We start from the raw sequence: 21,781 nt of genomic DNA, 5'->3' as shown, positions 1-21,781 counted from the left end.
CTGGGCAACTCCGGAGAAGAAAAGAGTCCAACCCCTATCCAGGAGTATGGTTCCAGAACCAAGACTGTGCGTAGAGGTAAGCCCCACCAGATCTAACCGGTAGCGCTCCACCTCCCGCACAAGTTCCGGCTCCTTCCCCCACAGAGAGGTGACATTCCACGTCCCCAGAGCCAGCCTCTGCTGCCCGGGTCTGGTCCGTCGAGGCCCCTGACCTTCACTGCCACCAATGTGGCAGCGCACCCGACCCCAGCGGTTCCTCCCACAGGTGGTGGGCCCATGGGATGGAGAGATGTCCGCCACGTAGCTATTTCGGGCTGTGCCCGGCCGGGCTCCGTGGCAAACCCGGCCACCAGACGCTTGCTGACGAGCCCTCCATCTGGGCCTGGCTCCAGACGGGGGCCCTGGGCTTCCTCCGGGCAGGGTCACTTCATCCCTTCCTCGATTTTTCATAGGATTTTTGAACCATTCTTTGTCTGGCCCCTCACCTGAGACCACTTTGCCTTGGGAGACCCTACCAGGAGCACAAAGCTCCAGACAACACAGCCCTCAGGTTCATAGGGACACACAAACCTCTCCACCACGATAAGGTGATGGTTCCCGGAGAACATTAGAGCCAGATATTTAAGCAAGAGTGTAAATGCTACAACAAAGAGACAAAATGTCATACACAACTCAAAACCATATTAATATATTTTATTCCCATACAAGTATACACTTCAGTAATTAATCCAAATACAAAAAAAACAGGAAATAATTTGTAGCCTCTAGTTTATGTTGTGCAAGTAGCTGTGGGTTTCGTTTCTTTGTCTTTCAAGTATGTTGAAAATTCAAGTCTGGTTTCTAATCCAGTTGTCACAGTAAGTGTTAAATACGCGCTCAAGACACTTTTACAGTAGACTGAGAGCTTGTAACAGTGTGTTAGCAAGTTATCAATGGGTGAGGTTACATATTTTTAAAGTCAGTATAAATAAATTAGACAGTAAAGGCATGAAAATGTGTTGTGAAGAAAAGGAAACCGTACAGATGTGGGTCTCAGACACGTAAGGCAGAACTGGATCATCATCACCATCCAAGCTGTTTGACAGTATACATAAGATTGTGTACTGGTACTACATGGTCCCTTTGATCAATTGATCACATTTCTGTGTAACAAGTGTCTTGGTTGCTACTTGGGTAAAAAAAAAAAAAGGAAAAGAAGAGAAGGAGGAATGAGGAGGAGTGTTATGGTTTTATCGCAACCAATCAGAATGTGATTCAAACACGCTCAGACTCTATTTGTCACCTAACACTGAAGAGAGGGGGAGGGGGAGTGTTAGCTGACAGTGTCAGCGGATGGAGCCTGAGTCAGTGTGTGCTACTTTTAGTTTTATTTGGTTGATGCCACTTCCTCACACATTCCCCCTGTATTCACATATCGAAGAAACACGATTCTTTACTGGTTTATGTACAAATAGTAAACTAAACCAACCATAATAGTGATAAGGTCAGTGATAAGGTTGCATGATACCACATAACTTGCCTTTCATTAGGCTACGTTAAGTCAGTTGTTTTTCTGTTAGTTGTCATTGTCTGCCTTGATTCACACATTTGCTACCGTGAACTTTTTGACATTTCAGCGTGAATATGAGAATCACTGTGGTCACGTCGTCTCAAGGAGTTTGAAAGAAAGAGCACACCAACACAGACGTTACAATCTCGAATCAGACACACGTCTCACTAATCTTTGTGCCTCGTCCAATCACTCTTGGCTTTGACTCTACTCGCGGGACGCTCATTTGCTCTCATACTCTCCGTCTCTTCAGCTCTCGTGGTCCCATCTTCGCAGCCTCTCCCTGTGATTTTCTCGTGCTTTCATTTGTCCAGCAGTGCCTTTGCCAGGTATTGAAGGGTTTCCCTCTCCTCATACAGGTACATTTGGGTATCCCACAGCATGTCCACCAGGATCGCATCACTCACCTCATCCAGCATCACCTCTTGAGACAACTGGGGACTCAATCTGCACATAAGACAATGAACACAGTGATTTGTAAAGAGTTTCAAAGTACTTAGGAAATAAAACCTGGGTGTTATTCCTGACTCTGAGCTCTGTCCCCATTTTTGGGAAACATCCCAAGAGTTAAACCCTAACTCTTTTTGGAAGATGCCAAAAAGTTGACCCATGCCTTTTGTATTTTCTCACATAGATGACTGTAATGCATTCTGTACTGGATTACCTAAATAAACATTGTTAGGCTGAAACTTGTTCTAAATGTAGTAGCAATAACAAAACCAGCATAAAAGAACATATAGCAGTACAAGCGTCATTACACTGGCTATCTGTGACACTGAGAATTGATTTTAAAATTGTTTCACTTATTTTTAAGGCCCTAAATGGTTTAGCACCTTCATACCTCTCCCATTTTGTATCTGTGTATATTCATATCTCCATATCTACACAACTAACCCTAGATAGTAAATTATTATCAGACATACTGGCTAAAACTATTAAAAGCCAGGGTCTCAATAGCTAACTTTGATATTCATATGCATGTTAGGGTAGTGTAATGTGAGTGACAGGTGCCTCAGGCTGTGACAATAACATTCCTATAGATGTTGTTTGTAAGTTGTTAATAATGATGTTTAGATGGAAAAACAGAAGAGGGCAGCTTGAATCAGAGTTACGATAGAGAGCAGCGGTACTGTAGCAGTAAATGAGAACCAAACTGCAGCGGGTTCAAAGTCAACTGACCTGCGGTAGATGGTGTCGATCATTTCACACCAGGCTCCGGCTCTGTCCACTGCACAGCCATCAGAGTCGGTACACTGTCGAGAGAGAGAGAGAGAGAGAGAGAGAGAGAGAGAGAGAGAGAGAACATTTTACAGTTTGTAGTATTGGATGATGAGCATCTGGCAGTCATTGATTTATCCAAGGAACAAAGTGCTATGTCACAAACAGATTGAAGCAGGTGCTGTAGCTGTACTCACACAGTCCACCAGCATCTTGCCCAGCTCCTTGGCTCCAAAGATGCTCTTGGCCAGCTCAAGAGGGTTGGAGGGTCGGAAAACATCCACAGAGTTCACCACCACCTGAGGTGGTTTACCTGGAGATACACAGCAGCACAGCTATGATATAAGTCTACAAACAGGGAGGCAGTTAGTTATTCACAATGTCCTCTGTAACTTGTCCTGTGTTGCCATCCATACTGCTGCCCTCCATCTTAAACAAAACTGTGAAATATAATTTATAGGGCACCTTGGTTAAGTAGCATTTATCTAGGGCTGCACAATTAATCGCAATTCTATCGAAATCGCATTAAGGACTAGTGCAATATCCAAATCGCAGAGGGGCACAATATTTGTTAAAGGCAAAATATGTGTCAAACCATTCTGAATGAAGTATTGTGGTGCTGCAGAGACGTCCCGGCATACAAATCCTATCCTACAGAAAACATCTTTGTTTGGTACAGATCCTCACAAAAATCACACTATAATCATTTTAATTTCTTTCAATGTTAATAATTTTCAATGAAAATTAGAATAATGACACAAAAACGATCATTCCCTCCAATATCTTGAATCATATCGCAATATCAGTCAAAAAAAAGAAAGAAAAGAAAATCACAATTAGATATTTTCCTCATATCGTGCAGCCCTACATTCATCACATGGCTTATGATAGCTTATGGATATTTCATGGCGCACTTAATAGGGCATAAAATACATTGCCAAAGTCTCAGTCTTTGCCAGGACATTTATTCCACCAACAAAAATGGCTATATGCTTTTCATATGAAATATGTTGGAACCATCCAGTAGTGGGTTAAACATTATCTTTTTCAAGCAAAGGGTTTTCAGCCAACATGTGCTCAGAGACAAAGAAGTCAGGGGCCTACATGTACATTCCACAGCCTTGTCACCAAACTCCCACAGGTCACCACAAAGGAATTCTCCCAAAATGGCGAATTTACCTTCAAACACGAGGAGAAAACAGTAGACTGATGGAGGGCCTAAGAACTGCAACAATGAGTTTTCACACCTCCTCAGAGATCTCTGAATCCCCATTCACTTAACGGCCCCTGAACACAGACACGCTTTTTCCTTCACCGAGTCGACCTAGCTTGTCTTTCACTGCCCGTGAAGAGAGATAAGTTTCTCCGTGCCGCTGACAAGCACACAGACTCGTTCTGTTTTTCTGTGGAAATCTATGGACAGAAACAACAAACTGCACACCCAAAGTAAGAGGCTTCATAGTGTTCTGGGCAGATTAGAACAGGGTGTGTTTTATTAATGAGTAATTTGCTATGGTTGCTATTTGTGTTACCATTAATGTGATCTGATTAATAATGTGCTAGCTACTGATGTACGGTTGATTATTAATCTGATGGTGACCGCTGTGTCCCATTATTTTTGCTGTGAATGTATCATTTGATCACGATACTGTTGATGTTGTTTTTGACTAATGCAGCTTAGGTAAACTATAGATGCTACATTGCTAGCTCCTTCCACGGAGTTTTGGTTACTGTTCTGTGGGATGATAATCTCCGTCGGTCTGTCTGTTCACAGCCGCGAGGCGACGAGAACGCCACCCCGCGGTCTGTGTAGACCGGTGGAGCCGTGTTATCTCCGCGGAGAATCAGCTGTTAGCACACCGGAGAGGTTATAATGAGCGTCCCCTCAGTCAGACGAAATTCTCAGAGTCTGCCCTAATTTCACGTTAGTCCAGGCATGAGTGACTGAGAGGGCTGGTCATTATCGATAACTAAGATCTAAATATGTCTCTTTCTGTCCTTTCCTCCTAACACACGTGTGTCTCTTTATCAATCACACATTAGTCTGAGAGCTAACGGAGCTAACTGACTAGCTTAGTCACGTGGCACAACGCAGCCCATTGCCACCCTCTTGGCTAAATAGCTTTTGTGCAGCTAACGCCCTCTCTCTCTCTCTCTCTCTCTCTCTCTCTCTCTCTCACTCTCTCTCTCTGCTCTCTCTCTCTCGCTCTCTCTCTCTCTCTCTCTCTCTCTCTCTCTCTCTCTCTCTCTCACGTATATTGGTTTTAATTGATCAAAGAATTATTGATTGGCCGTTGATAATTTTGAAGTTAATAAAGTCTACTGTACTTTAAATAGCAGTTGTCTTTGATTATTTGTGTACTTATTGTAATAATTGCTGGTTGAACACAGGTCGTTGCTCGAACCTCACCCTTCCTTTTGTTCCTTTGAAGAATCAGATAGATTAACCAAGTTAAGATCTGTATGTTAAAGGTAACACCACTAATGAGACTATTTCACAGTTCAATATTGGCCCCTGAAGTTCCAGGGTGGTGCCCCGTTTTGATTGTTTGTTGATTTGATAAAGTTATTAACCATATTCATAACTTTATCAATATTGATAATTTGCCAATAATTGGATCTGTACACCTACGAGTACCCAACAAATACAAGGTTTAAAGCATAAAATGCATGTTTTACCATGTTCAGACATGATGAAGTGGCTTACCTGTACCAAGGGAGACCACTATACCCAACTTCTTGATTTCATTTCCATGGCCCTGAGAGGGAGGAGAAGGATAATTAAATGATCTAATAACAAAAAATAAAAAATTGTTTTAAAAATCCATATAGGTTAGAGACGGAATGTGAACTTAATGGAAAACCAAGAAAGAAGTAAAGACAGAATGCAGCTGTCAGGTTGCCTACCTCTGCTTTTAAAGCTTTATTGTACTGATGGACTTCTGACATGGCGTCTAGCGTTGGGTTATTGGCCAATAGCCCTCCATCCAAAAAGCGGCCCATTGGTCGGAAGTAAGTGGGGGCAGCGCCGCTGGAGCGGGCCGCTCGCCACACAAGTTGTTCTGGTGTACAGACAGGGATATAAAGGTTTAAAAAGGCATGAAACTGTACTCAGAGACTTTGATTCTGGGTGCAAGCGAGTGTTAACACTCGCAAAAGATCTACATTCATCCATGCTGAATAAGCTAACGGCTGAAAACATGTTATTTGCTGCAGTGCTATGAACAGTAAGCATGCGTTGTGTGGAATCACATACACAGTGACACATTGACACCACTTTCATGTCTGAGACACACCGAGCCGATAATCAGCCATTGGACAGTCTGGTGAGGTCAGTGACTCGAGTCTGTTCGGTGCGTTCCGTGTCGTCGTCCGTCCGAGGGGCCATCGGCCTTCATTTTAGCCGATTTGACATGTATAATCGGCGGGGCGGGCACTGCAAATGACCCATCTGATTGGTAGAGTGCTAACCCGGAAACGAATGAGCTTGACTATATCTCAAAATCTGACGAAAAATCTTTTAAACTGACCTTTGTTGATCTGAAATGAAGACAGATTCAGCAACTGCATGGCCTATTTCTCGCTTAAAATGTTTTCAGAAACATGTTTCGGTTAACTATTTTAGTACAAAATGAGATTGTATTCTGAACAAGCCGCCATGACAGTCTGTCTTTAAATTTCCGGAGAAACCAGACCCACGTGATGCGTTCGTCCAATCAGCTGCCGGTTTTCATTTTTTGGGCGACAATGCAGATTAGCGCTGCCTGCTGTTATGGAGATGTATTACGTCTCGTCGCTTTGGTGTGTTCCGAGGCACTTTTTTGACCAACTCGGGGAGACTGATCAGTCCAACTGCCTTTTCTGCCGAGGGTCGGCCGTCTGGTCTGTGTGTCTGCAGCTTAAGGGAAGCGTGAAGCTACCAGCAGCAGTCAGCAGTTGGCAGCAGACTAACTTTGACTGGCAACGGGGGAAACGGTAAGCCTGGATCGGTCCAAAGGTAACAAAATCCACCTACCAACACCTCTAAAGCGGATTAATTAACACAGTATATGAAAGTGGCATCAATCTTCTCATCAAACTCCTGGCAAGAACGTGAATAAGCGCATTTACCAAAATGTCAAACTATTCCTTTAAATATGGAAAAAAAAATGGAAATATGTAGGGTGTTGCCCAAAAACTGTGACTGCCAAATTTAAATCGTTGTGAACTCGTTCCTTTCAAATGCCCGTAGTCTCTCACTCACACACAGACACACACCTTCATCTGTCACCTTCCTACGCTTTTTGGTCGGCTCCTCTGTGTATCCTACTATCAACACATCCTCATCCTCCCATCCTGCAACAACAACATGGCTGGCACTCAAACAACACAGCAGAACTGGACTTGTTCAGGAATATGATGACATGGAAAGTCAAAAGTAGGTTTTTGCATTCACCCAGTGCCTTGCTTTGCAGGTTTCATTTCCTGAGTGAACTGAGAATGTATTACTCTAACTATTGTGATTACCCAATCCCAGAATGTAAAGCCGCCAAGTTTAGGGTTTGCTTACTTTGACTCCATCCAGTGGTAGTATGAATGCACTGCACTACCCCTCCAATACAACACCAGTGAGCACGTTCTCTTAATACATCCATGGTGAGCACTTGTGCAGACGCCAACAAAAATAACTGGTGCCATTTTGTTGAAGTACCTTGTGGAGTGATAAGGGGCTTGAAGGTGGCAGTGGTAGCATATGGGGGCACTCTTTGGACGGAGGGAGGGTCGTAGTTTCTGAAGATGTGCAGCTCGCCTGGATGTCTGTCTGCTAGAACACTGGTCACCATCACCCTGTACAGAACCAAGTAAATGAGTTGACAACGTACTTCTTCTCAAAGTGACCAACCACAGCAAAGGAGTCGGGTATTTAAAGCTGGGGGATTTCATTTTTACCAACAGCAGAAATAATGAGTAAGAAATAAAGACTTCTTTATGGGAACTCATTGGCTGAATCTTCCGGGAAAGCTTTAATGTATGTATGTATGTATGTATGTATGAGTATGGGTTTTAGATTTGCACATTTTTGTGCAGTACCCTAGTGCTGGATTATACTATCAGCTAACATTAGAGCATTTTACCATTTGAGTATGACGGAAGAGATTTTCTTTCCTAGAGCCTCTGTATGTATTTCTGCATATTGCATTGTAGACACATTTTACGTCAACGGTTACCTGGGGTATTGAACATCTGTCATCTTGGTGTTCTCTCCAAACTCTTTCTTTAGGAAGTCCTCCAGTGGTGCTGATTCATAAGGTCGGGACCCCTTGAACACCTGCTCCTTCATCCTAAAGTACAGACAGCGCAGGTACTCCATGGACTTACCTACAAACAGAAGAAAAGTCATTGTTGTCTTGATGCTACATACATTAAAAAAAAACACAAAAAAACATGTGAAAATAAAAAAGGGAAACAAACACACCATGGATTATAGCGAGGGCCAGAATGCCCCCAGTGCTGGTGCCAGCCACCCAGTCAAAGAGCTCTCTGGTTGGCTGACCAGCCTCTCTCTCCAGAGCGATCAACATCTGGATCAACACCAGGCCTTTAATACCTCCACCATCCAGACATAGCAGTCTGTCCATCCTACAGTGGAAAGGGATTTTTAAAAAAAAACTGTGTTTTGTTGTCTTCAGAGCTGCAATATTCCTAATACAAAATATTCAAATATACATAAATAACAATACAAATAACCTCATTGAAGTTTCTTACTCACTTTCTTTTCTCCATTCTTGGGCCATCCACTTCAGATTTGCTCCTGCTCATTGCACTGACTGCAGCCCCCATATATATGATGTCCTCGAACCCTGTCAGCCAATTACAACAGCTATTGATATGGGGGCCAACACATGGCATCAAATGTATGCATAAAGGATGGAAACGGGTAGCACTGGGTTTTCCACAAGCAACATGGGACTTTTACAAGGAGTGTCTGTGTGTGGTTTCACTGGGGGGGGAGAACATCTTTTGTTTGGTCTTTGGTATTTTGAGAAAATTGCACTGGATGAGACCATCAGCTGTCCAAACAGTAAAATGTTCGGTAAATGTTTAAAAAAAAAAAAGTGAAAAATGAGAAGAAAAAAAAAACAATACACATGAAATCTTGATGAATCAAAGTGAGCAATTTAAATGGAAGAACGGGTGAAACAGAGCACAATGGAGGGAGGCCAGGAGGAGGGATGGCGGTGTTACCTATGCCTGCAGGCTTGGACTTGTCGGAGAAGGGGGGAGGACTGCCGGGGGAGGGTGGGAGGCACCGCTGGACCCCTACACTACACAGCATGTCCAGCAGTATCTTTCTATTAGGACCTTTCATGTTAACACAAGTACACACACACACACACACACACACACACACACACAAGCAAGCCGACATGTTAGACATGCACACACACAGCACAAAAAGCAGGAAGAGAGATAATGATAGAGAGATAGATGGGAGATGGAGAGAGAGGAAGAGAGAGAAAGAAATCAAGATCATAAGCCAGCTGTTAGCAATTACCATGCATTTTAAAAATCAATTAACGACAGGAAACTCCATTTACCGTTATTTGTCATTTAAAGCATTAAGTGGGTGGTTTCATACACAATCATCTCTATGTGCAGACAACTAATATGCTCATGCAATTATCTCATGTTTTAGTAGAAACACAAATTCAGGAGTAACAATGTGCTGATCTTCTATTTAAAAAAATATCAAAAGTGAAATTTCAAAATATTTTCCATGCAACTCCATTTAAAGCTTGCACTGTATAGTCAGGGATTTCTATCAGCTGCCAGGAACGACAGAAATATCAGTTATCTCTGGCAGTCACGGCCAAAAGGCATTGAAATACAGACCGGAGAGCTAATGTGTCAAAGAAGCAACTCAACTGTTTGGAATTTTACTACCACAATGGGTGGGCCTCTCGGTAATTTCTGAAATAAAGGAGCAACATTTTGTAGCTTTGGTAACTGAAATATGTTTAAATGGCACTCAATTGTAGCACTGCCCTCTACAGTTGAGAAGGTGAATATGGGAATAGTGGGACAAATATTGGAATTACAACAATTCACAGACCAGATCATGAGTTTTAGTTTATGTTGAATAACTCTTTATCTGCTTCCTCTTTGGACTCTCTTCTTCTTCCTCTTATCTAATCGTACACTATACGGCAGTAAACTTGCTAATTGCACCTTTTTAAAAAAAAAGACACTGTGAATGTGTTCTAACAGATGCCGCTTCAGTCACAACACTCTGCTCTTATAAGGTAACTGCTAATACACTGCACACATTTATATTTAATTTATATATTACTCTAAACCACCTTCTGTTAACCAACTGTACACTACTGTCTACACTGCACTATATTTCTTGTCCTGTCTATACTTTGTATATCACATTGCACTTTTCTGCCCTTTTTGGACTTCTGGTTGGACGCAAACTGCATTTCGTTGTCTTTGTACTCTGCACAATGACAATAAAGTTGAATCTAATCGGAAAAAAAAAAATGTATAAGTTGCAGGAGCTGTAAAGCAGAATTTAATCAATTGAAACAAGACGCTAAGGATTGCTTGACATTTGTAATTTTGTAAATCACTCATTACATACCCGACCGTTGTCATGCAGTAGCTTTACTGTAGAACACATGCATTTAAATGAGACTACATGTTAACATGTTATAATAAAGTTCAAACTGGCTTGTTAGGTCAAGCATATTAAGTTCCATAAACTCACTACTAGTCTTATTTGCCTCCTCTGTCTCTTCCTTTAATTCATCCTCCATATACTGTACCTCCTTGCCTCCTTACCTCTCATCTCATCTCCTCAGGGTTTAAACCTCTCGCTCCCTTCTCCCTCTCGCTTACCTTTGCTGGTGCGAGCAGCGATGAGTCCAGGCGTTTCTCCCAGGTCGTTGTGGATCTCCACATCAGCCCCGAACACAATCAGAGCTTTGATCAACTCCATGTGGTCCATCTAATGAACAGAGAGTCGCGCAAATGGGGATTTCCTTTTCACAGCAAAGTAACAATAAAAAAGGAAAAATACAACTTTAAAAGTACTCTGTAGAATGTCCTCAATGTATTAGTGGGTTCAAAGCTTTTATGTGAATCCACTTTCATGTTTAAGTAGTTACATAAATAGCACAGTTGCAACAGGAGAACATTGTTTTCCAGTTTTTCCTGTTGATAAAAATCTGAGTTGTGCACCTGTGATTAAACACCAAACAAACAAGAACATTTGCTATTCAAGAAATGTCAGCAAGAACTCATCAAGCGAGAGAGAGAGATAACATCTAGTAGTGTAAGCATGCTAGCCATTACAGAGAAGCAGATCTCTGAAGTTTGTTCTTATACTGTAGGTGTGATGCAACCTGATATTCTTATTAGCCAGAATATTAAAACTTCTGCAATCTTTTAGTGGTTTTCCCCCTCGTCTATATACTATACTACAACCACTTTGCAAAATCATGACTTTTTTCAAGACAGAGACAATATCTTTTACACACACACACACACACACACACACACACCTTCATAGCGAGGTGCAGGGCTGTGTTTCCATCCTGGCCCTTCAGGTTGGCGTTCGCTCCGTGGGTGAGCAGCACCATGGCCGCCTCAAAGCGGCCATTCTTGGTCAGAATATGGAGGGCGCTCTCTCCGGTCTTACTGAGGTAGTTCACTGCACAGCCGTGTTCTAGCAGCAGACGACACATCTGGCAAAGAGAGAGGAAGATTTATTTGAACATCTGCTTGATATTTCCCCTCAAATGTTAAGTCAGTCTTTATACAATTACTGTTGACATGAATGTCTTGGTTTGGTAGCCCAGAGCACCCAGAGCAACACAATTACAGGCCACTATCACTGGCTGGGAGCTGTGCCATCAGTTTAAGCTGAATTGATGCAAACTTAAACGGCTCATTATGAATTCTAACCACAAAACACATGATAACAATAATGTTTTTCACCTCAGCAGTTTTGGACCAGTGGAGAGGCGTCCCTCCATACAGAGAGTCCTCAGCCTGGAGCTGGCCTGGGTCCGCTTTGAGGATCTCCTCCACACAGCTGACAGTCAAACACAGAAGAAAAGAGGAATATTTACAATACATTAACTTTAGCACATTATTTAATGTCTCTTTAATAAAACAGCGTAGAACCCAAGAGGTTTTATTATTTTGTAATTTTAGAAACAATTTGTCTCTGCCTTTAGCACAAAGAATCTCATTTCTTTCACCTCACTCTGTGGAAACTTCAGCAGTTCTCTATCCAACACAGAGATTCAATTCAGAGGGCCAATATTATTATTAATGCAAAAACTTATTATAGAACAATATTTCTACAGCTAAAAAGGTCTATTTACGATGAAGGCAGGGCAGCAGTGTAACCAGGGTTACCGTTAATTCAAAACCATATGCTCTGTGGTATAATTTCAGTGCGGGACAGTAACTTTGGAAACTACACAAGGGTAAAAACACATTCATCTGAACACTTACACTAAAGCTTGATTTATACTTCTGCATAAAATCTACGCCGTTGCTACGTACGTAGGGACGTGGAGACACAAACCTACGCCGGACCCTACGCCGTAGCCTGAGGTGCACCTCTCGAAAAATGTAACTACACGTCGTGGCGACGCACGTCGGTCAGCCGTGCCTTGGTAGCGTTGCATTTCCCCCCCGACTCATTTCCGGGTTCTCCTTCTCCATAAACAGCATGAAATCAAGGAGAGGGTTAACTTCTCCTGCTCCAGATTTCCCACCGTGGTCAGAAAGCACAGGGGAGACACTTTGTTTCTCTCACTATGACTCTAGAGGCGGTACTCGCTCTGAAGCTAATAGCTGTCGCTCTCTCACTTTCTCCCTCGCTCTACAACACACTCCCCACACACACACACATTCCGGCTCGACGCACACACCAGCGCACAAGTATAAACACCAGGCCGCTTACTTAGGCTACGGCGAAAGCTCTGCGTGGAGCCTCCGCAGAACCGTAAATCAAGCTTAAGACTGTTCACAAGCTACAGAAATAATACTACATCATGCAAGTCATCATCCGATCTTTAACGGTAAAGGTACAGTTGAGGCCAAAATGATTAGCCCCCCAGGAATTATGGAACATTTTCCTAAAAATCTTCCCAATTTTTGCAGCATTGATAAAACTTTATATAATCAAACATTCACCAGTGCTATTTAGTAGCTTTTGGTACATTTTGGAATATAAAATACATTTTTAGGCTTGCTTTATATCAAATATAGTGAAAAATGGGGTGGTCAAAAATATTAGCCCCCATGTGAATTTTTGCTTTCAAAAACACACCTAATTAACCAATCAGCTTTCAAACCACACCTGTGCAGTCAATTGGCTTCCTAACAACGCCTGAGCATTCAATCAGCATAAAAAGGACTCCAAGGAACAGGGCACTTGAACACATTATTGAGAGGGACTACTTTTACTCACCATGCCAACGACAAAGGAAATCAGTTGGAGGCTCATGATAGTGGAGGCTCATGTTTCACAGTGTCTAGAACCGCTGTACGTTGCATCATTACCAAGTACAAGAAGACAAATTCTGTAAGAAACAATCCTGGGCGTGGTCGTAAGCGCAAGATTTCAAGAACTCTGGAGAGGAAAATAGTCAGAAATGTCAGCAAAATTCCCCGGACTTCTGCCAAGATGATTGTTGCTGACCTGGCCTTTTCTGGAGCTGATGTTTCAAGAAACACAGTTGTGAGGGCTCTTCATCGTGGTGGGCTTCAAGGCCATCGTGCCAGAAGAACCCCTTTACTCAAAGAGCGGCACATCACAGCCAGACTGAGGTTTGCCCGTGAACATTTGAAAGGTAAAGATGAGTTTTGGAAGTCTGTGCTTTGGTCTGATGAGACTAAACTGGAACTGTTTGGGCACATGGATGTTGCTTATGTTTGGCGAAGAAAGGGAGAGACCTTCAACCCTAAGAACACAGTTCCCACAGTAAAACATGGTGGTGGGAGCATCATGCTGTGGGGCTGTTTTGCAGCCTCAGGTGCAGGGAGCCTTGTTCGGGTGCATGGCATCATGAAAAAAGAAAATTATGTTGAAATTTTGAGGGATAATATGCAGAAATCTGCTCGTAGTCTAGCCTTAGGTCGTCGCTGGGTCTTACAACAAGACAATGACCCAAAGCATACATCGAAATTGAATTCGAACAGTTCCAGAAGGATACCAAAACCAAGGTCCTGGAGTGGCCCGCATAGGGCCCAGACCTCAATCCTATTGAGAATCTGTGGCGGGTGCTCAAAATGAATGTCCATGCTCGGAAACCACGCAATTTGGACCAGCTGGAGCAATTTGCAATGGAGGCCAAAATCCCTCAGGAGACCTGTGCCAACCTAGTAAAGAACTACTCTAAGAGGTTGTTGTCAGCTGTGGCTCAGAAAGGGTACACTATTGACTATTAATGGCCAGGGGGCTAATAATTTTGGACGTCTCATTTTTGCCCTTTCTTGTTTCAACTCACTATATCAATAACATATCCCAATCAAACTTAGTGGACATTTTGTCTTTGTTATTTTGGAAACAAATACACTATAAACATTTGTTGTTAATGGTCATTTCCATGGAGACATCAAGAGTTTTGTCTAATTTCATAAGGGGGGCTAATAATTTTGGCCTCAACTGTACTTTATTGTCACATACACATACATGTAGCGAAATTCATTCTCTGCATTTAACCCATCCCTCAAGGGAGCCGTGGGCAGCCATTTACAGCGCCCGGGGACCAACTCCAGATCTGAGCCAGTGCCTTGATCAAGGGCACTGACTGGAGAACCTAGTACATGTTTTTTGATGGTGGAAGCCGGAGCACCCGGAGGAAACCCACGCAAACACGGGGAGAACATACAAACTCCACGCAGAAAGGCCTGGAACGACCTGGATTCAAACCCAGAACCTTCTTGCTCCGTGCACTCACCCCTTCTCACTGTACTTCATGGCACTGTGGATGGGGTAGCCAGCACCACCGACCACGCCACACTTAGCCCCGCCGCCCAACAGAGCTTTGACGGACTCCACGCGTCCCAGACGGCAGGCCACGTGGAGCGGCGTCTCCCCGTTGTTGTTCAGCTCATCCACCCCCGAGCACATCCGCGAGCACATGACCTGAATGAGGAGAGGATAGAGTGATGGATGACAGCATGGTGGGGGAGGTGAAAGCAGGGGAAATTGTGTTACTATGCCGTTTACTACCAGGGTTGGGTTACAGTAACGTAACTACTTTTTCGGGTAAAAAGTAGTGTAACGCGCTACTACTGAAAATTTGGTAACGAAATGTAGTTCCTTTTTCAATTCGGCGCAACGTTACTTTTCCCAGGGACAGATTTGACAGCGACGCTGCCTTCTCAGCTGCGCGCTCACAAGCGCCACACGGGACGTGACGGAGGCTGGTAGCAGAGGAATCATGGCAAGCGAGAAGCAGTCAACGCTAACTTTTGAGAGCGTTTTAAGCTTCGTGGCTTTTTGCTAAATGGCGCTCTGAGCCAGGCAGACACAAAGCTGACAACCTCACAGATGGATGCGGTGGAGACGGCCTCATACATACACGCAGCAGACCGCTGTGGACTTGTGTCGATTGCACGGACACGCAAGGATTTCCAGAAAAGAGGCTGCATGGGTCTACGGCAAAGACAGTCGTGGCTGCGCGACCGGTACGAGTCGATACAGACATTACATAGTATATACACTAACACCGTGTAACGCCGATGACCATGTGCATTCAACCCGCGCTGGACTCGTTCATAATGAATCAGCCGTCACTCTGTGAGTAGAGAATCCAGCCTGCAGTGTAGTTCAGACACAGTTCACTGATTAACCAGAGATTGGCTTTATGGTCAAAGATAGTTTTTGTATAATTAACTTCAGTCTCTGCCAGAGACCCCTGCTTTTAAAAGTAACATAAAAGTAACGAGTAAAGTAAAAAGTTACTTTCCATAGGGGGTAACTAAGTAAAGTAACATTACTTTTTTAAGAAGCAACGAGTAACAAGCAAACACTACTTTTTAAAAGTAACTTCCCCAACACTGTTTACTACTATGCTCAATCACTTTTTGAATTGTGATCTGAAACAGTAGCGCCCTACTTTGGTCAATCGGTTGAATTTTAAGAACACTGAAACACGGTGGTAAGATCATTCTACATGCGTTGTTCAAAATGTGATCAGATGGAAATAAAATGTTGATTTCCCTCCTGCGGACTCTCACCTGGATGATGGCAGGAGTATCCTGCTTGGCGGCACAGTGCATGGGTGTCTCTCCGTTGCGGTCTCTGATGTCGGTGCGAGCCTGGCTTTCCTCCAACAGCTCCTTCACACACGCCGAGTCGCCACGCTCACATGCCAGGTGCAGCGGCGTCTGACCTGATGCATCCCGAGCATTGATCTGACTGGAGACAGGGAGATGACGTAACCACACAGGTCGTTCTGCACAGTTTAGCCACTAGATTAATATTATGTATGATCATTTTTGGCTTCCAGGCAGCCATTGTTTTCCCAATCATATCACAACTGTTTGAGAGTGGAATTACAGAGACTTTAAGGTTGCTTGTGATACATAAGAACTACAATGAACATTTAGCCCACTTTTTGGGAAAAAGTGATGTGATCATTGTGTGGTAATGCAGATCAAGTAGGGACAGTTTGGACCGTTTTTTTCTCCTTGTCAGCTGCACGAAATGAGGAAAACATCTAATTGCGATTATTTTTGACTGATGCACGATATTGGAGGGAATGATCATTTTGGTGATTTTTGCAAGGATCTGTACCAAAAGAAGATTTTTTTTGCTTTAGTGTGTAGGATACAATTTCTAGGCCGGGACGTCTCTGCAGCACCACAATACTTCATTCAGAATGGTTTGACACATATTTTGCCTTTAACAAATATTGCGCCCCCCTGCGATTTGGATATCGCACTAGTCCATATTGCGATTTCGATGAAATTGCGATTAATTGTGCAGCCCTACTTGTCAGTGCACTGAAGTAACTCCAACGTCCCAGATCTGAGACTTGGCTGCAAACTGCAAGCTTTTCAATCCAAGATAAGACAAAATTACACTTCACATGTCCCGTTTTTATGACGTTCAATGTTTCCTCATTGTGTCTTTGAGATTACATTTTCCAACAACAATGTTTGTAAATGCTTTCTGAAACACTCCCACAAATTGGATGCTTTGTCCTTTAGAGAATGTTAGCAAAACTATAGCAACTAAATATTTCCATTGTGAAAAATTGACATATCTGATACATTGACTATCTCGACTAGCTTTCAAGTAAACGCAAGTTGATTATCATGCAGTACTGAAGTTAACCAAATTCAATTGCTGCATGGCAAATGAGTAGAGTAATGTCAAGTCCTTTAGAGTTAGTGAGTGAAAATCTGCAAAACCACCACTGTTGTTAAGAACAGATTACAAATGCCGGTAGTTAATAGTATTTGTCACATTTGACTGAGAGTTTCATACTGACTGCGTCCCAATAAATGCCTCTGTAGAACAGGCTTCCACTTATAATACTCTCTTCATTCAGCGTTATCCTACAGCACTTATCTGTGGACAAACTGCCCAGAGCCAGAACTAGTGCTGAAATTATTAGCCGATTCATCCTTTAGTGGATTGTCAGAAAACTAATCAATGACAATTTTGATAATTCATTTAACAATACAACAACTTAAGTGCTTTATCGATGCCGTTTGCAGTTTTTTTTTGCAGTTTTTTTTAAATGACATGACTTGACGCTTTTCTCTATTTTGCATCCACCTTCTTGGACTGTTGGCACGGGCATTTTAAAACATCATTTTGGACTCTAGGTAAGCATTAGCATTTTTATCAAGCACTTCCAATCTTACCTCTGGACATAGTTATGTTTGAGACACTCTCTCAGGCCTGTCTCCACGGCGATGTGGGCAGAACTCCAGTCCGGGTGGTTGCGGATGCAGTCCACGATTGGCTGGGTGGTCTCAGCCTTCAGAGGCAGTGTCTCATAGAAGGGGCGGAGCTTGAGGGCATATTGGGGGAACCAGTTCATGGCGTCCGCCTCTGACGCCACCTGAAACAGCCTGGTTCACACAGTGCAATGATAACCCAGTCACATTCTACCATGACTGTAGTTATACCGGTACAAATTACATAAACATATTTTCCTCTACTATGAAATATGATTTGCTGAGTGCCTTCACATTTAATTTCCTGTTTGCATTTGCTGTAGCCCTTGACTTCAAATGGCATGTTTTTTCCAGTGAATGTGACTTTTCAAATTACTTTATTTATTGTATATTAAGCAAAGACACACTCCGGTTTTCTCTTTTGTTTCTCACTACTAATTCTTTTTTTGTAACCCATACATCCACAATACAAATGTTCAAAGATTTAGACAATTCTCTGCAGACTTAACACAACGGTGGTCAATGTATTTTTAGAATGCTGTTTAGTTCTTAAAACCCTTTTGCTTTTGGTTTCAGTTCAGGCAAACTGTACTGTACCTTCATTGCTTGAACATTGCTTTTCATACTGTATTTATGGCTGAATGAATTGACACTGACTATTTCAAGATAAAGGGCCTTGATCTGGAGAAGCTGACTTGTTGAGTAATGGTTCAGGTCAATAGTGATCTTAGGTAAATCAATAAGATTGTATGTATGCTGAAAACAGTAACCAAATATGCAGGGGCTTAAAAATCTTATAAACATACTTGTGTTCATTTCAGCTGACATTTGCACACTTAACCCCAGTTCAGTGGCTGTATAAGGCTATGTGTGGCCCATATCACACCACTCTCCCTGTCTGTTATGAGATCAATACTGACCTTAGAGTCATATTAGGCGTCTCAGGGCACATAAGCAGACAGTCCAATGACTGGCACTGGGTGTTTTTGTACAGGATCATGCGTCCCTCCTCTTTCAGCAGGACTTTGCCTCCTCCACTGTAGTCGGACAATGGGACATCCCTTACCCGGTAGGGGTTGGTGAAGAGGGTTGAAACAGAGGACACTGTGTCTAACAGCCGGCCTAGGAACTGCATTGTCACCTGAGAACAAAGAACAGAGGGCTTATGGAGAACTCAGACAATCTGAATTTCCCTGTCTTTGTACTTGTACTCTGCACAATGACAATAACGTTGAATCTAATCTAATCTACAGCACCGTCTCAATGATCTCTAACTGACATAAAGCAGGTTTGGCAGTAGCTCTGCCCTCCGTGGCAGCTCGGCTTGCTCTACCACAGCCTGTAGGATTGTTGTCAACAAATGAATGATGTATTCTATCCCCAAGACAAGAATTTACCACTCAAGAGATAGCAACAGGTGTAATATCCCAGATATTGCATATTATATGGCTGCTGGCAGTCTCTAATTTTTGGTTAGAGCAGTGAAGTAATAAACTGCACTATAAAAAACAATTTCCTGTAAGGTGACGTTATAGCTAACTGGGCCTAACTTACACTATCGTTGTTACCAGCTGAGTTACCACATTAGCTAGTTAACGACTCGGGTTAGCAGTCAACTCTCCACTTCCTATTAGCTACACACTCCGAGACCTTCTAGTGACGATGCAAACTGAGGCTGGTCCTCATTTAAATAATGAAGAAGGGGCTCCATTCATGCTGCTCACGAGTTCTAGTTATTTAGAATCAATTGGACATCATAACGTTACGCTCTAAACAACGAAGACCCATTTAGTTCATGTTTTTTAACATAAATATCACACATATTTTGAGCATGTAGTTGTTCTGTTAAGTGTAGCTAATCGCATTAACTCGTATACACGCAGTTTAGCTTAGCTGCTATCTGTCCATTCTAATCTTACCTGCTTGCTGTCTTCTGTCTGCGTGGTTGACTTCTGACAGCGACATCAACAACCGTGACGTGCAACCAAACATGCTGTAAATCATGATTGACGGGAGCTGCTCCAATCAGAGCTCAAGGAACTGACAGCTAGGTTAAAGAGGTGGGGCATAATACATAGAAGATGCTCGTGTTTTCTTCACACTGTTCCCAGAGAGGACCTTTAGAATGATAGAAGTAGCCTATTCAAATTATATTAAAGTAAAGGTAGAAATACCACAGTATAAACATACTATAGAGTTATTCACACATATAAGTACTCATAATGCAGAGTGGCTACTGTCTGTGTTATTTTATTTACTATATTGGATCAATAGTATTGATGTATTAATATGTAAGCTGGAGGCTACTTTGTTGTTGGTCAATGAAGCTAACTACTTCATATACTTTTGGTAGTTTAAAACAATAGATCATATTTTATAAACTATATGTTTTGAATGTAAGATCAGAGTTTGAGAAGATAAATGTAGTAAAGTGGAAAGCACTAAAATATTTTTATTTTATAAAATAAAATAAAAATCCATCCATTATCTATATACCCAATCCTTTGCAGGGTTACAAGGGGCTGAAACAGCTGTAAGCCTTTTTCACAGAAAACCTTTTGACATGTCACAAAGTGCAGGCATCATGAATAATATAATTAATGATGGTTAAATTTAATTTAGCCGCTTCAGTTTCAGGGTATACACTACCGGTCAAAAGTTTGGAGTCACTTAGAAATTTCCATTCCATTCCATTATAGAAAGAATACCAGCTGAGATCAGTTGCATTGTTTTTTTTAACCAGGGCATCAGTTTTCAGATTACATTATGTGCTTACATAATTGCAAAAGGGTTCTCCAATGTTTTCTCAGTTAGCCTTTTAAAATGATATCAGATTAGTAAACAGAATGTGCCTTTGGAACGTTGGATGAATGGTTGCTGATAATGGACAATGTAGATATTGCATTAATGATCAGCCACCCACTCAGATCAGCTGGTATTCTGTCTGTAATGGAGTGGAATGGAAATTTCTGATGTGAGAGACTACTTTTGAACGGTAATGTAAGCCTACTAGTATTGTGCATGATCACTGTCATGGCTTACTGGAACTTGAATAGTGCTTGTGGTGTTTCAACCTTAGCGCTAGGTGGCGCTGTGCGCAATTAATCCAGTTTAGAGTATAAGAAGTGAATGTAGTAGAAGAGAGGAGAAGAGTTGTGGTCCAGATAGACCAAGGGGGTAAGCTTCTCCTCGGACTGCGTAGCTCCTATGGCGCCATTTTGATGCTACCAAGCCATCACCTCCCGTTAGCATTCCATTGACTGCCATTCATTTTGGCGCCACTTTGACAGCGAATAACTTTACATCTGAAGCGTTTAAAGACTCTATTTGTCCATTGTTTATTTCTAAAGAAACACGACAATGTATAAAAGGCTCCATTACCTTGTACCTCACGTTATGGCCCTGTATTAGGGCTGGGCGTATCGATCTAAATATCGATAGTATCGATACCAAGATGAGTATTGGTATCGGATCGATACTGTCGTGATGAGATCGATACTTTTGTTGCAGTTTCTCTCCGAGTTCATGCGAGCACAGCGTCTCTCCAAGTCTGTGCGCAGTGTGCAAACAGCGCACCTCTCTCTCTCTCTCTCTCTCTCTCTCTCTCTCTCTCTCTCTCTCTCTCTCTCTCTCTCTCTCTCTGCTCTGCCGGAGGCGGAGAGCAGAGAGTCAGAACAGTGAGAGAAGCCCGTGATGATTTTTTGTTGTGTTTTTTATATTGTTATATTCATATTTATACATTGTGGCTTTTGTTTACTTATTTTGCACAACTGACTTTATTTTTCACAGATATCTGTGTGTAATGGAAGGTATTTTTGGTTGTGTTGTTGACTTTGTTATATTTATATTTTGTTATATTATTTTATTATTTTTATACCGTTACATTGTTTTATATTGTTCTAGTTAGTAAATAAAAACATTTAGATTTGCCTAAAATCTTTGTCCTGTGTTGTATCATAATCATAATCAACTAAGTAAAGGCAAAATCACAAAATTATTCAATGATCGTGACGTTACAAGTAAAAAGTATCGGTATCGGTATCGGTATCGGCGATACTAGCCCTGTATTTACTTGGTATCGGATCGATACCA

The 21,781-nt window shown here is 42.3% G+C and overlaps 1 protein-coding gene across 3 annotated transcripts; it reads right to left on the bottom strand.

Moving 5' to 3' along the window:
• Window positions 1-678: 678 nt before the first annotated feature.
• pla2g6 (phospholipase A2, group VI (cytosolic, calcium-independent)) lies at window positions 679-19,679 on the bottom strand. Of its 3 annotated transcripts, XM_078275084.1 has the most exons (18): window positions 19,609-19,679; window positions 18,610-18,830; window positions 17,654-17,863; window positions 16,016-16,196; window positions 14,731-14,918; window positions 11,750-11,846; window positions 11,314-11,496; window positions 10,649-10,757; window positions 8,993-9,109; window positions 8,517-8,607; window positions 8,223-8,386; window positions 7,975-8,125; window positions 7,458-7,594; window positions 5,675-5,829; window positions 5,475-5,526; window positions 2,965-3,080; window positions 2,729-2,802; window positions 679-1,996 (listed from the first exon to the last, which is right to left on the bottom strand). In XM_078275084.1, the coding sequence occupies exons 2-18, from the start codon at window positions 18,822-18,824 to the stop codon at window positions 1,852-1,854; spliced, it is 2,385 nt and encodes a 794-aa protein (XP_078131210.1). In that variant the 5' UTR covers window positions 18,825-18,830; window positions 19,609-19,679; the 3' UTR covers window positions 679-1,851. The 3 variants fall into 3 exon arrangements, 2 of the variants coding, with proteins under 2 accessions (XP_078131210.1, XP_078131222.1); XR_013503449.1 differs by lacking the exons at window positions 679-1,996; window positions 2,729-2,802 and adding an exon at window positions 3,947-4,180 and having other exon boundaries at window positions 2,991-3,080; XM_078275096.1 differs by lacking the exons at window positions 679-1,996; window positions 2,729-2,802; window positions 2,965-3,080 and adding an exon at window positions 4,126-4,200.
• Window positions 19,680-21,781: the final 2,102 nt, after the last annotated feature.

Source organism: Sander vitreus, chromosome 2 (assembly GCF_031162955.1).
Source record: "Sander vitreus isolate 19-12246 chromosome 2, sanVit1, whole genome shotgun sequence".
NCBI classification, from domain to species: Eukaryota; Metazoa; Chordata; class Actinopteri; order Perciformes; family Percidae; genus Sander; species Sander vitreus.
The sequence above is the reverse complement of the archived record's forward strand: the minus strand, read 5'-3'. Positions and strand labels throughout refer to the sequence as shown.